This window comes from Camelus ferus, chromosome 20 (assembly GCF_009834535.1).
Source record: "Camelus ferus isolate YT-003-E chromosome 20, BCGSAC_Cfer_1.0, whole genome shotgun sequence".
Taxonomy (NCBI): domain Eukaryota; kingdom Metazoa; phylum Chordata; class Mammalia; order Artiodactyla; family Camelidae; genus Camelus; species Camelus ferus.
In genome coordinates, this window is record NC_045715.1 from 40,492,080 (window position 1) to 40,507,215 (window position 15,136).

Genomic DNA, 15,136 nt, shown 5'->3' on the forward strand with positions numbered 1-15,136 from the left:
CCGGGATGCCTGTGCTGATCCAGTTTGCGCGGTCTTCGTGGTGATCGACACGTAAACTTCAGCGTGACAGCTTTAGTTCTCATACATATGCTTGTATGAGGTCATATACTTATAAATAAGTTTAACTACAAGTTATAGTAGCTGAGGTGCCCTGAATTATAAACCACGAAGAACAGCTAATCACCGTAATTTGTAACATTTTCTGAAAACTGCCACATTTAAATGTTATACCTATGAAAGAAAACGCACATAGGGTTTTATTTGGGATTCTCAAATAGTTCCAGCATTTAAGTTCAGGAAGAAATTATTCCATTCTGCCACTAATTTTCTGAGCATCTAGGGGATACATTACCTCATTAAATCTTCGTAATACTTTTACGAGTATTAATAACTAACTGCCTAACAAGACAGTAAGATCCCAGTTTTATAAAGGGAGACTTTGAGCTGAAGAGAAGCAACTTTTCCAGGAACAAATAGCTGTTGGTTATAGAGCTGGGACTTCTGAGTTTGAGATACTTTCCATATGTCCGGCTCGCTCTAGTTAACTTACTGAGCTGTACTGCCCTCAGTTCATGACTACTTCACCTTACTTTTTTTTCTTTTTTAATTACACATGCTAAATTTAAAAGTTTGTAGATTGTACAAATTTGAAGTATATGGGACAATTGAAGTTTTGGTATTACCTCTGATATTGTCTGAAATAATCCAAGAATTTAATATATTTGATAATTGTTTTTCATATTAGTATTCAAGTAGTAATATTTATTTATCACTTTTTTTATACATAGCCTTTACCGACTGATTGTCGACTACAGAGCCGGAAGGATACCAAATACTCCCCCTCAAAATAGTGACCTAGGACAGAGTTCTGGTAATAAGTTACTGTTGTTGGGCCTACCATAGATAAGGAAGTAAGATTGAGGAACTTTTGGTAATGAAAGGGCAGTGATGAAATCCAGTGTGTAAATTTCATGTATGTTTTTGTTTTTTTAATTAATTTTTTCTTAATGGTCTAGTATTCAGAATTGAGAAGTTAATTGTAGGTAACTTAAAATCTGGGACAATATTGTCTGAAAAGAAATTCATTTATTTAATCATGGCCCCTGAAATCCCATATTATATCTTTGTGTAGATACGAAAAACAGGTTTTTTACTTTGTTGTACATTTCCTGTAACATTATAACAAGTTGGCCTTGTTACAGAACTGGATCTTTAATTTTTACAGCAAATGGATTACATTGGGTAAATGAATGCTAGTTATTGCATAGTGATTATGATTAGCCTCACTAAAAAGTGATTGTCTTTAAAACTGGGAGCTCGGCAATACCTTCCTGGTGCTATAAACAAATGGCCAACAATTAGAACTGCACAGCTGGGCCAGTGTGCAGCATACTAACAAGAGACTGTTTTTTAAAGATACCTAGTGATAGTGCAGAAGTCAGGAAAGCAGTGCCTTGTTGAGAAGCACTGGTTACTTTTCGCATCATTACACCAACAAGGTCTCTCTTACCGATTTCATTCCTCAGAAGTGCAAACAATGCGACATGTTGCCTTCATGAGAGTCAGATGTTTTCTTCTCTTTTTTGGGATACTTGTCATGAAACTATAATTTTGTTAGAACAAGATTTTCTGTTGCCATTAGTTAAAAGATTGTGATAATAAATACTCAAATAGCACAACTCAGGACTCAACAAATTGTAATAAAAGCACAGAAGTGCTTCACATAAAAGAAAAAAAGAAGACTATGTTGCCTAGGTGTGACCCCTCACGTGCTGTTCAGTCTGAACTGTATGAGGGCACCTTTAACTTGGTAGACCTTGATCAAGCAAAGAACTTCTGTTGTAGGAAATACAAAGATGGAATAGAGAGAGTTTTGGTCTTCAAGGTGCTCATAACACAACAGAGTTGTCCCTGGTTAACGTCTGTATTTTTTTTAACAGGACTTTCAAAGAAAACATTCTTATCTGTTAAGTTATCCACTTAACAGATGACTATCAAGTGTCTTTTAGGTACTAAGCACCACTCTGACGTTACAGAATGCAAACAGGTCAAAAGCACAGCTCCTGGCCTCCGGGAGCTTGTTACTGTCATCACCATTTTTATGATTGGCTTTACTTTATTCTGTGCTTACTGTGTCCCAGAGCCCACGGGGACTTTGTAACTGTCTTTATATATTTTTTATTGGTATTTAATATGTGCCAAGTACTTTAAGTCCATGGTGAGGAAAGAAGTTTTTTAAAAGTGGGTAGGATGTCAGGTAAGCCATGCAGAGCGAGTAGAAGTTTGCCAGGGAAGGAGGCAGAAGGGCAGTGTTTGGTGGGCGGAACATCTTTGAAGATTACATTTGGCAGAAAGGACAGCGGTGCAAAGGCTAAGATGTGCCAGTGAACTTTGCAGGATCTATGAGTTTCATGTTGGTGGTGCAAAAAGGATGCTGTAGGAATGGTTGGGAACGAGGTGACTTCCTAGCTCAGGCATGCTTCTGAAAGCCTTTCTAGTACTATAGAAAGGTGGAGGTCTGCTGAAGACCTTGGGAAATTTGTCAGTGCTTTCAGCTGCAAATAATAATAAAAGACCTAAGTAACAGTGGCTACAGCAACAGGAGTCAGGGTTGTTTAGAAGGTTCAGTGATGTCATCAGGATCCCAGACGCTGTCCCTCCTTCAGCTGTGAGGCTGCTGGTGTTTGATGTCGCCTTTCCTGATCTGCTGATTAGCAGCAGCTCCAAGCGTCATCTTCTCGCATGACAGTATCCGCAGGCGAGGAGGGCTGCTTCTCTCTGCGTGTTTTCTGTTAACTAGGAAGAAAGCAGAGATGCTTCCGGTAGACTTCCCCTAGCATCTTGTTGGCTGGGCTACATCACGTGCCCATTCCTAAACCAGCCACTGGGAAAGGAGATGTAGTTACTGTGATGACTGTAGAACAATCATTTCTCTTTACCTTCTTCTCATATGGGAGCAGAGAACATCCAAGGAAAGTTGCAGTTGTCCGGCAAAGACGATGAAGAAGAAATGGTTGTCGAGTTGGGAACCAGCAATGGCAGCCGCATGGATCCACTGAAGAATGTTGAGCAGAAGAGTAAGAAGATTCGATGTGAGTCTTAGGGTTTCCTGGTTATGACATAAAGCAGGGATGCACAAGCTTTTTCTATGAAGGGCCAGAGAGTCAATATTTTAGGCCATGTGGTGTCTGTCACATCCACTCATGTCTGCCATTGCAGTGTGAAAGCAGCCCTAGACCATATGTGAGCGAATAGGGATGACTGTGCCCAGATAACACGAGGCTGACAAAGCCAAATGGCGGGGTGGGTTTGTCCCGTGGGTGTCGTCCAGAAACACCACGCTGTGTGAGCTTGACGTCAGTTTATGATGCTGATTCTACTAACGATTACCATTTTTTGTGAGTCTCATAAAGTTTGGTTGGGATTTTGGTCCCTGTAAACAGCAGTTCACTTTAAGATATCAAATTTGGATGAACACCCCCCTTTTTTTTTTTTTTTTGATAAATATGTAGGAGGGAAGTGGGTTTTATGCATTAATTACCTACCAGGAGTATACTCAATACTCACTCGTGTGTAGTCTCTAGGTGTGGTCCCAAAGGAATGCTTTTTAACAAAACATTGGTCTTATACTTCTAATATTCTGTATTTTTCTATTGCTGATATAGAATCTATTTTACTTTTTTCTTTAATAGCGGATTTAGTGGTTGAGTTTTCACCGAGGTTTGAAGACATCTCCGTCATCGGGTAGGATTTTATGGATTTCTAAAAATCTGTTGACTAAGGGAACACAGAGGAAAGAAACAAGGCTTGTTGGGTGTCCTACTCTGGGTTAGACACCATGTTATATGTACTTGACATTTGTTACCTCGTACAGTCACCACAACAGCTTTGCAGAGTAGCTGTGCTGTTACAGCTTACTGTTAGTTAATTAGGCAGCTGTGGTTTAAGGAGGGGACTAGTTGACCCATGATTCCATGGTTAACAAGTAGTTGACCTGTGACTTAACCATCAGGCAGGCAGCCTGGCTCCCAAATCTGCTTTCTTATCCCTCAGCATAGACTTTTGTCACTTTCGTTTGTTTAAAGAAATGAACTCACTCATTTTTGACGTGTATTTTTGCTCCAAAGTATTTCACCCAGACATGATGTTGATGATTCAAGGCCTCCATCGGACGGTGACTTAGATCTTGCTCCCAAGGTAAAGTGTTTTCTTGTGAAATGAGTTTTTCTGCTCTGAATTTAGTTTTGCATAGTATTTACTCTTAAAATTTAGCAGTGGTCTGCCTATCATTGTTTTATGTTTGTATTAGAAAGTTAGTCAGAGTAAACCATTTTATAAAAATATGACAGGTTGAATTTTTTTCTGTTTTTTACTTCGGTAAATACTGAAGATGAGGCTGAAGCAAAATGGACTAGAAAATAGATCGTGACAGGAAAACTGTACTTTGAAAAGTTTTCCCACAACAGAGGAAGTGTGAAGCTTGTCCAAGGATAAGGATTCTTTGACTTTTAAAGCCACACTGACGGCACTTGTATAATACTCGTGCCTCAGGGACATCTTCAGTGCACACAGCTACTTACTGTGATAATGATGGCCTCTTCCTGGGGCCTTCCAGTTCCAAAACTACGTAGCATGTATCTTTTTTTTTTCCCTTGGACACTTTTTATTTTGGTATCAGAGAGTTGTGAGGAAAGAGGGTTTTTTTTTTTCTTTATTTCTGTCTCTGGTTCTGCATTAAGACTAAAATAAAACGAGTGTCAAAATGAGAGATGATTATACAAACACAGCAGAAATAGTGGGGTTAAGTGAGAGCAGGAACTCTATAGTACAAATTATGAGAGAAATCATCTCAAATTCAGATTAAGAGAAGGAAAAGTCAGCTCATGGAAAAAAGTGCTCAGACTCTTCTGTTCTGATTTTATGAACAACAGAAAGAAAATTTGATCCTCACCTTTTTTCTTTTTGGTTATAGAAGTTTGTTTTTTAATTCAAATGTAGTTGATGTACAGTATTGTATGAGTTACAGGTGTGCAGTAAAGTGATTTGGTTATGCATATATATGTATATATCTAATTCTTTTTGTTTTCTTTTCCATTACAGTTTTTTTGTGACATACTGAATATAGTTCCCTATGGAAGTTAGTTTTAACTTGAAGCTACTTCTTTTTTTAGAAATCCTTACATTTAAATTAATGAAGTGATGTCTTATATTTAATCTAGCAAATTTTGTTTCTCCATTCTGTCCCCAGTAACTGAGTTCTAGTTTTCCATGTGACTTCTCATGCTGTTTAACACCTCGACCTTTGGCTCAGGCTGCCCTTTTTAGAATCCCCTTCACATCTGCTCTTTGCACTGGGTCTGTCTTTTAAGACACAGTCTGGTCTTCCCAGCATTCCCTGAGCTATTGACATGCAGCAAGTCTCTTCTCTCCTTTGTGCCCTTACTGTGTCTGTTCACTTCTGGTGTAGAGCTGTTGAATGATACTTGTCTGTGTTGATTCATTTTCATGTGTTTCTACTTCCCCTAGAATATAGAGCAGAATCTGTCTTATATATATTGCCAGCTTCTCCCAGGATAATGCCTATGATCTGATGGATACAGTAAATATATGTTGTCTTCCTGACTGATTGATTGAATGACCAAGTGTAGGAATATGATGTTTTCTGAAGTTGGATTTTTGTTACATTTTGTTTTTTTATAGGAAGAAGCAACAAAGCCAAAAACTGGGGGAAAAGAGAACAGCACTTGGACTATTAACAGTGTTCTAAAGGAGCAAGCAGATCATAGGAAATTGATTTCTACTGACGGAGCACACAAAATTGGCAAAGGTGGTAAGTCAGTGAGCATCTATGGGTTTTCTTCTCTGCTTAAAAGCTAGTATGGTTGGAGGCGGGAGGGTATAGCTCAGTGGGAGAGCGCATGACTAGCATGCACGAGGTCCTGGGTTCAATTCCTGGTACTGCCATTAAAAAAAAAAGAAAGCTAGTGTAAAAAATCTGAAATGTGTAGATCCAAATATGATATCCATTTCTTCTTAAGTGTTTTTCTTTTGCCATCTTCCTTCATAAATATCCCAACTACAACCAAGTTTTCTTCCAGAAAATGCTTCAACCCTCTGAAATTCTTTTCTGCCACTTTATTGACATATTCATGAATCGAGATAGACTTATATATATGTTTAAACTTCCCAGTGGTATGTGTTCTCATTAATGTATCTGTGACTGCATTTTGTAGATGCAACACCAGCATTAAGATTCAAAGAAAAGAAAGATGCAGAATCATCCTGGGTTTTTGAGGTACTGTCTTCTATTATTATTATTTTCAAATATGAGCATTGCGTGATGTTGAAACATAAATGGAGGGATGTTTTGACTTCACTTTCTCACTTTTGCATTTGCCCAGCAAAATCTTTTCCTCATTTTAACCCACGCTTAGTAAAGTCATTCCGTGCTACATGTCATACCACTGCAGAGCACTTCTGTTAATTTTCCAGACTCACCTAGTGAAACTGGTGTATGTAGTGCAAAAGCCAAGGCTTAGAAAGTCACAGGGAATCGATTTGGGTTCTGAAGTTACCTTTTCTAAAAACTAAAGAAAATAATTCTTGGTCAGCCTGTGACCAGATGTTTGTTTCTTTGTTATCAATGAGTGTGTAAAACGCTTAGTGAGATTCAGAGAGAAACAGTTTTGTACTAAAAAAACCCACAAAAAAATGGTGTTTTTGTTTGTTTAACCACTTTGTCCTTGAGAAGACAGTGCCTGTGACTTGAAAGTACTATTATATTTGGATTGTCAAGTAGATCTGCAATGAACATTTCAGGAGAAGCAAAAGCATGGGGAATAGTAATAACTATGTGGGGTTAAAATACCAGGAGTTTGGTTTAGTGATGTTTTACTGAGGACAGCCCATTTTGGGTAGGGAAAATAGCGTGTACTGAGTACCTTTATGGCGACCGGACTTGAAGGAAGCTAAGTGCAGGGTAGTGATGACCTATTCCATGGTGATAGGCGTGGAAAGAGGTAAGAAGAGCCTGAGCCCTTGGATCTCGGCAGCTCCTGCCTAGTGGCACAGCACTGTACTTGAAGTCAGCAGACGTAGCATCCTGGTTCTGACCCACTGTGGGATCTTGGAAAAACTTATCTGACTTATTTGAATGTCAGTGACCTTGTTCAAAAACATGGTACTGATACCTACCTCTCAGGTTATGTGTCATGAACAAAAATGTGGTAACAAATGTGAACACATTGTCAACTGTAAAGGGTGCTATAGAAATGTAAGACAGAATGATCACAGTGGCCACTAGTGGCCTACTGAAATGTTGAGGACACTTTTTTAAAATCTGAAGGACAATAAAATGGGAAGTTAGAGCGGGCACGGGGATTTCTCATTTGGGATATGTTGAATGTTGGTAGACTATTATCGGACATCTCCGATTCGTATGTAGTGCTTTGGTACTTGAAGCTCTCTGAGGATTTTAGATGTTTTGACCTTAAATAAATTCCTGTTCCTGAACACCAGCTATGCACCAGGCAGTTAGACACTGAATGTAGCAGTTGAGGGGTTAGGCTGTAGTGGCAGGAACAGAAGAACAAGTAAACAGGAACCCTTTATCAGGGACAGTAAGTCCTTCATATAAGGAACGTGGAGAGCGTTAGTTTAAACAACAGCGGGGGAGTTTGTAGTTAGGACGGGGGTGGAGTAAGGGTGGAATTTAGGTAGTCAGAAAAGAGCTGAGTGTGACCAAAGCTGCCAGGCTGATGGACAGGTAGGAGCCAGTCACACGAAGGTCCGGGGGAGGGATGTTCCGGACAGACAGAACAGCGGGTCACATCTGCTCATCACGGTGCTCAAGCATCTTGGAGTGGCCAGGAAGCTGCAAGTGGGTAACCGTCCTTAGAATCACTGTTATTGTTGTGTGTAGAGAAGAGAATGTGCATCATAAGGGCCTGGCACATGCGGGTGGTCGCTAAACAGTGTTCTTATTCTTCCCTAAGTAAAGTAAAGCTTATGGTACTTTTTTGAAGAGCTGCATAACTACATTTAAAATTTCTCTGCTGTTAATTTAAACATAAATGTTTTTCTTTCTACTTTGGTCTTTTATTCAACTATTTTCGCTATCAAAAAACTTTTATCAAATAATAGTTAGATTCTGCTAAGCCTTTGTTTACTGAAATGTAGCAGTTTCCACAGTGTTCTGTTAATACTCAACATGACAGACTCCCAAGGCTTCTTTTCATGCCACGTTTGTTATTTTAATACTAAAAACAGTATCTGTCCTAAGAAACATTTTAAATTTATAGCACATATACTTATTAAAGAATATATTTAAATATGTATATTTTAATTTTATTTTTTAGTGAAGTGTAGTTAGTTTGTGATGTTAGTTTCAAGTATACTGCAAAGCATTTCAGTTATACAGATAAAAATATATCTTTTTTTAAACGTCCTCTTCTGTCGAGGAATGGAAAATGGAATTAGCTGTTTTGAAGTTAATTTTTCATTGAAATCTGCATGTAAGTCAGTATTTTGTCTGTGAAAATATTTGCTCTGGCTTTCCATGCTCAGTTTACAGAGTCAAAAGCCAACTGAAGATAAAAGATAGGCTTGCTCTAAAGAGTGTATATGAAATTTTCTATTTAAATGTTTGGGTTTCCAGGATATGCTTATTTTGTTTTTTAAGTCTAATTGCTTTTAAAGTAGGAAATTAAATAAAATACTAACAAGGTAGGGAACGCAGGTATTTTCTTAGAAAGGGATCAGGAAATCTTTATGCAACTCATTATTAATATTAATTTTAACAGCGTACCTCCAAGATTCAACTACCGAACTATGTTGATGATTTATCTGGAGCTGCAGGTCTAGGAGAAAAAAATACATTAAATGGACAAATAGAAAGTAAGCACTGTATTTTATAAAAAAGTCATTTGACAGAATGTTGATTTGAAACATGGATTTGGATCTATTCTCTCAGCCAAAGAAAATCTCCTGTTGAACATATAGTGAGGAAGAAGAGGAGAAAAGGAAGTAAATTGTATATCTTATCAGGTGTCAGCAACAGATTAAACTAGAATGCTGTTTAAGGAGCTCAGATGTTAGCTTTCTTTCAAGATGCTCTGTGACCTGAGGACAGTCAGGAAACCAGGAGGAGGGAAGGAGGGAGTGAAGAATGAGAGAGGCAGGGAGGAGGGGAGTAAATGAAGGAAAAGGAGTTGGGGGGTCCTTGGCAGGAGGTGGTAATGTAGAATACTTCTTTAGAAGAAGGAAGAGTTTAGAATTTTTACCTCCATTTTCATGACACTAGTTTTCTTTCTTGTAATACCTTTGTCTGGTTTTGGATTCAGGGTAATGTTAGTTTTATAGAATGAGGACATAGTTCTTCCTCTTCATTTTTCGAGGAGAATTTGTGTAGAATTGGTATTAAATTTTCCTAAAATACTTGGTAGAATTCACCAGTATAACCATTGGGACTGGAATTTTCTTTGTGGTAAGGTCTTTAAATAGGACTTTTGTTTTGGTTTTTAAGATATAGGGCTTTTTAGCTTATTTGTTCTTTCTTAATTGAGCTTTTGTAATTTCTCTCTTTCAAGGAATTTTACCCACTTCATCTGAATTGTCAAATTTATTTGCATAGTGTTCATAATATTACTTTGTCATTCTTTTAATATCTGCAGAGCTTAGAAGAATGTCTTCCACGTTATAGATGCTCAATATCCATTTGTTCAATGTGTGGATGAGTGAATGTGAAAATGCACAGTCCTTTATACACAAAAGTTATTCATATATTTTGTTTCTGTTTTTGTTTTCTTCCTAATGCAGATTCTGATAGGTTATTGAAAATTGAGGATCCAGTTCATTCATTCAGATCAATAGAACTTAAAGAATCTGACTGTGAACTAGTTAGAGGAGAAACTAAAAAAAAGGAAAATAAGATGAACTGGCTACACACAGAGCTGTTGAAAACAAGAGAAGCAAAATCACAGTTAAAACTTCAAAATGTGGAGTGGGAACAAGAGCTCTGCAGCATGAGGTACTGAATTTCTTGGTTTTAAAGAAGTATTTGAACTCCTTATATTTACTTTAATACTGTAGGTATGTAGGAGAAGTCTTACAATTGCTAACTTACCTTTTGGGATTTTACAGGGGAGAAAATTTCATTAATATTGTGGAATATGAGACTCTTGGAAATAATACAGCTATATATATATATATATATTCTCCTCATTCTATATTTCTTTAAAAAAAGATCTTTGATCCTTATCTCTCAATTGTCCTCCAGGAAGTTTATATTACTTTACATTCCCACTTGCAGAATTATGAAATGACCATTTTTCTCAAGGCAGAAACTTTAAAAAAAATTTATGCAGTTTGATTCTTAACATATGAATGGATGGACTAAAAAGTAAAATGGAAAGTGATTACTGGTTAGTTTCTTCAGCATCTCTCTCATGCAGAGATAAGATCAGTTCAAAGGTCTATGCTGAAAGCACGGATTACTCTTTATTTCTTAATTACTTAATATGGATCCTGCCTTGTACCAAAAGGGATTTAAAAATGATTTACTACATAAATGATATTCAACAAGGAAAGTTCAAAGTGTTGCAAAAGAAGAAACATAAAGTGTAGGGCATCAGCTAGTAGACTCCCCAGCCTCGCCTTGGATTATGCTAATTAGCGGATCTGTGTTCTGGAAAAGACGTCTGCGGATGTTACCTTCTGCTGGAGATCATGTAGGAGTCCCTGTAATAATAGCCCATGAAGTTGAAATTTTGTCTCTCATGAACTTATAAACTTGTTTCTAAATAGCAACTTCTCTTTTAACTAGTAACTAAATTCTCTGTCCTAATGGAGTAATCTATGACTATGTGGGGAAAAAAGGGTAATTTTCAATTCATACTTTACTGAATAATTGCAAAATTTCTTTCCTACACTATTCACCAGAGTTACTCTTGACTGAAACTCAGTAGCATTATGTCTTTTCATTGCTACTTTTCAAATATATATGTATGTATGTATGTATGTATGTATGTATATATATATATATCTTTATGAAGAGACTGAAGTGAGGAATTTAAAATGTGAGACTTAGAAATGAAAAAAGAAATTGAGAACATAGAAATTCCATTAGGGTAATAAATCAGCATGTGAAGAACCAGATCATAAAATGAACTTTTTATTTTCTAACAAAATAAATTTTAAGGTAAGCATATTTCACTGCAGATTCACATCAAAACAAGAAACAAAGAAGAAGAAAAATGCTTATATATTATATGGTAAAACTAAAGATGATTCAAAAAGAAAAGAGAAAGAATGCAATGAGCAAGCTTCCGCGAACCAACAACTTGAAAGCACTGCCCGAGCACTAGAATGCAAACCGAAGAGCATAAGGAATAAACCAAATCAGGTAAATTAGTCTTAGGTGAAAATTTCATATCTCTAACACTGTTTCATCAATATTATTTATAATACTGTTTTGAATTCATCTACATTTTCATTTAAAACAAATAAAAGTTATCTCATCCTAAATATGAACTATGACATTTAGAGCTTAACTTGCTAGTTTCTTGGTGTTCTTGGCATCTAATAGATGCTCTGTGTCTTTTCTGAGTGAAGGAATGGAAGTTAAATTGAGCTTAATCATTAACATAAGGATTGACGGTTTTGGTCCATTCAACAAAGTAACAAGTCTTAATTCAAATCCATGTGTTAATTTTGGCTTTTTGAAGTTAAAATCCAGGCTAAATTGCCTTGAGACTGTGATGGAACTGGTTAAATGCCTTACAAAGAAATTTTTTTTCACTGGGATTTCAAAATTTGTAGATACTGACAGGCATATGCAGAACAGATAAACAAGACTATACTGTATAGCACAGGGAAATATATGCAAGATCTTGTGGTAGCTCACAACAAAAAAAAAAGTCACAATGACTATATATATGTTCGTGTACAACTGAAAAATTGTGCTCTGGGCTGGAATTTGACACAACATTGTAAAATGACTATAACTCAATTTATATAGTGTTAAAAAACTTTTTCTTTCACGATACTACATCCCTTGTGTTTTTCCTCTGTGATAAATTTAGCTGTCATATATATTAGAATTTGAGTTATGTATGTGCATTAAAGATCCCTGTGCTTAAAAAGGCTACTTCTTTTTAACAGTTTTAAAAATTTTTTAAAAGATTCCCCTGCTAAGCTTTTTTGATTTTTTTCATGGTATAAAACCCAAAACCTAATGAAATATGTCTCCAGGTTTTAGAAGCGCGAAATGACACTCAGAGACAACTTTCTCGAGAGCAGAATGCCAGAGTAATACAAGATGAAATCCTGGCCCATCATCAACAAAAGGAGGCAGAAAAGACTAATAAAATGAATGCTGAGGTATTTTCTTTAGTCATTTTCAGACGTGTGTGTATGAATTTGTATATTTACATAGTGTAAAGACCAATACTACAGGTACAGAAAGTATAGAGGGTTTTAAAAGCCTATATATGTAAATATATTTTCTGGGGGTTTCATTTCTGGTCCATTGGATAAAGCAATATTTTGAATTCAAATCCATTTGCCGGCAACAGTGACGTAGTGACATTCACAGTGGCCTCATCCAAGGAGAGGCTGTTCATACTTTCCATAGGAATTGATGAACTTTCCATTATCTCAAAACTTGCTACTAACTGCAGGCATTGTAGAACCTTCCATTATCTCAAAACTGTTGCTACTAACGGCAGGCATTCTAGTTTCTGGCAGTGATCTCACTCCTTTGATACACGAATGGAGAGGTTACTTTATCACTTCCACTGATGGTAAGGGGGGAAAAGTAGCCAGTTCAGAAACCATAGTTTGGGTGTCATTCTCCCACGTGTGATAAAAAGTAATGCTCTGCTCCATATGATATCCGATTTCAGTACAAAGGAGCTTTTGAATATAGTGATAGACATGCCATAATCTATACTTAGTGATAACTTATTGATCAGTATTTTATTTTTAATAAAACAGTTCACTGTATTTCCCTGCTATTTCACATCCACTACTGTTATAAAGACCATGAAGAAGAAATAAAAATTATTGCAGAAGCAAATAGTCTCCTGATTTTCTAAGAAGAGCTCTGTAAATTTGACCTTCTTTATGTTCAGTGTATTCACCATTAGGGAAATAGAAGGCTTCTCTTGTGTTTATATATTTGTCCTAGAGAAGTAGTGTTGGTCTGGTGTAAGAGTCAGAGAGTCGGAAGCCCTGGGGGAAACCCTGCAGCTTGCTTGTGCTCTTAACCCTTTATTCCAGAATTGTCACAGCTAACTGAGTTAACCGATGTTTGTAGACGTGCTTAGTACAGTGCTTAGATTTATCACTTCTCCGTAGATGTAATTCTTATAACTCGCTCTGAAAATGTTAGAAAGGGAGAATATTTATGGAATATTCTCAGGAAAAAAATTTTTAGGAAATTTAATCTGTCCAAATATATACAGAGCTAAGGCTTTTACTTTGGGGGTAGCTGTAAAGGTTAGATATCAAAAAATGAATAAATCTGACTACACTTAAAAATTATATTTATTTTAAGCCTTTTGGGTTTGTTGTATTTCAGAGAAAGAAAGACCTTCCCAGTTCTGAGCTTCTTAAACATCCTTTTGTTTCTTTTTTGCTTTCATGGGCTCACTGTCTTTAATTAAATTTTTGAACTCTTGGGGATTTCTGCTTGTTTAAAGTTTGAGATCTGTATCCACCTTAAGTTTTTCCAGTTGGATACCCAGTTATTGCAAACTTTTTGTTGTATAAACTTAGAGATTAGTCTTTCACTTCAAAGGAAATTATGATATGTCAGTTTATTGCGTACAGTTCAAAGAGTAAGAGATGAGGGGTTTCACTTACAGGACACAATGGATTTTGAGCTGTCTGACCCAAAAGATAGCAGCGAGGTGCTTCCTCAGCAACTTCCTGAAGCTGAACGTCAATTCCGTGGCCAAGAAATTGAGCTCCATCCCAGGAGAGATGCTCTTAGACAAACGACGTTGGTATTAGAATGTGTGCGTAGAAACCGAGGCCAAGCCCAGCATTCAAACAAGGAAACTGAACCCTTGTCTCAAAGCAAACAAGGGAAAGTCAACAAATACATTGGAAAGCAGGCATTCTTGGAGGAGAGAGTATTCGAACTACAAAGTGAAAACGTGTTGCTTCGACAGCAACTGGATGTTGCTCAAAATGAAGCGAAAAGTAAAAAGACAATACTTAATATCCCAGAGCCGTTTCTGGATCACATGGGAAAACTTGAAGCCATGAGCAGACGAGTTCTGAAGCTGGAGGAAGGAAACAAGGAGTTAATCAATGAATGCCAACGTATAAAAGAAAGACTGTATCAGTATGAAACTGACAGAGCAGAAATGGAAGTAAGTACCCAGAAAGAGAACTAATTTTCAGACTTCCTCAAAGAAAATTCAAAGTAGTATCTGATGGAAGCTAAACGTTGAAACTAGTTGAATATAAAAAATGTGCGGGCTATAAATATATACACTGTAAAGCAGCCTAAAAGCATATCTTGTATCCAGCAAACAAAAATTGGACCTGAGAGGTGCTTCACTTTGAGTAAAGATGCCGTGTCACCTGAAATTTTAAGAGGTTAAGCTCTAAGTTGTTGATAGATACAGGAAGGTCTTAGTAATTTACTCTTACAGTGCCCAAATCATTTTAATCTTCCTGTCACCACATTTTAGTATCGTGACGAAGCAGATAAATGAAATGCTCAGACCTAAAATGAGTGTTTTGAAATTAAGATTCAGTTGTGTGAACACAAAAAGTAAAAGAAAAAAAAAAGAGAAAAGATTCAATTGTGTGGATTACCTTGACAGTCCAATCCAGATTTCCCAGATGAACTGATGTGTAAATGCTGTATCTTGTACTTTTCGTTAGTAGCTTTTCATATATTTCTAGTTGATATAATCTTACTTTTATTCATGTCAATTGGAATTAAATTTAGAAATATTTCCATCTCAAATCATGTATTGTTATGACCTCTCCACTCCTTAAAGGCATCTACTTTTCATTCAGTCATAATTTGGGACAATGCGTAAATTTTAGCAAAACTGTGTTTGACTTAGTCTCCCCTGTTCTATTTTTAATTTACTTTGAATATTTTTTCAAATAATGT

General features: G+C 36.7%; 1 protein-coding gene across 6 annotated transcripts in view; it reads left to right on the plus strand.

Moving 5' to 3' along the window:
• LOC106730213 (ankyrin repeat domain-containing protein 26) overlaps nt 1–15,136 on the plus strand; it is a 56,833-nt gene that overhangs the window by 25,388 nt on the left and 16,309 nt on the right. For 3 of the 6 annotated variants that reach the window (XM_032463334.1, XM_032463335.1, XM_032463336.1), the window contains exons 11-21: nt 789–871; nt 2,961–3,092; nt 3,693–3,744; nt 4,128–4,197; nt 5,701–5,830; nt 6,234–6,295; nt 8,802–8,895; nt 9,817–10,027; nt 11,218–11,401; nt 12,250–12,378; nt 13,866–14,378. In XM_032463334.1, the coding sequence (XP_032319225.1) occupies nt 789–871; nt 2,961–3,092; nt 3,693–3,744; nt 4,128–4,197; nt 5,701–5,830; nt 6,234–6,295; nt 8,802–8,895; nt 9,817–10,027; nt 11,218–11,401; nt 12,250–12,378; nt 13,866–14,378 (1,660 nt within the window). The remainder of the gene's footprint in view (nt 1–788; nt 872–2,960; nt 3,093–3,692; nt 3,745–4,127; nt 4,198–5,700; nt 5,831–6,233; nt 6,296–8,801; nt 8,896–9,816; nt 10,028–11,217; nt 11,402–12,249; nt 12,379–13,865; nt 14,379–15,136) is intronic. The other 3 variants (XM_032463337.1, XM_032463338.1, XM_032463339.1) reach the window with 3 other exon arrangements.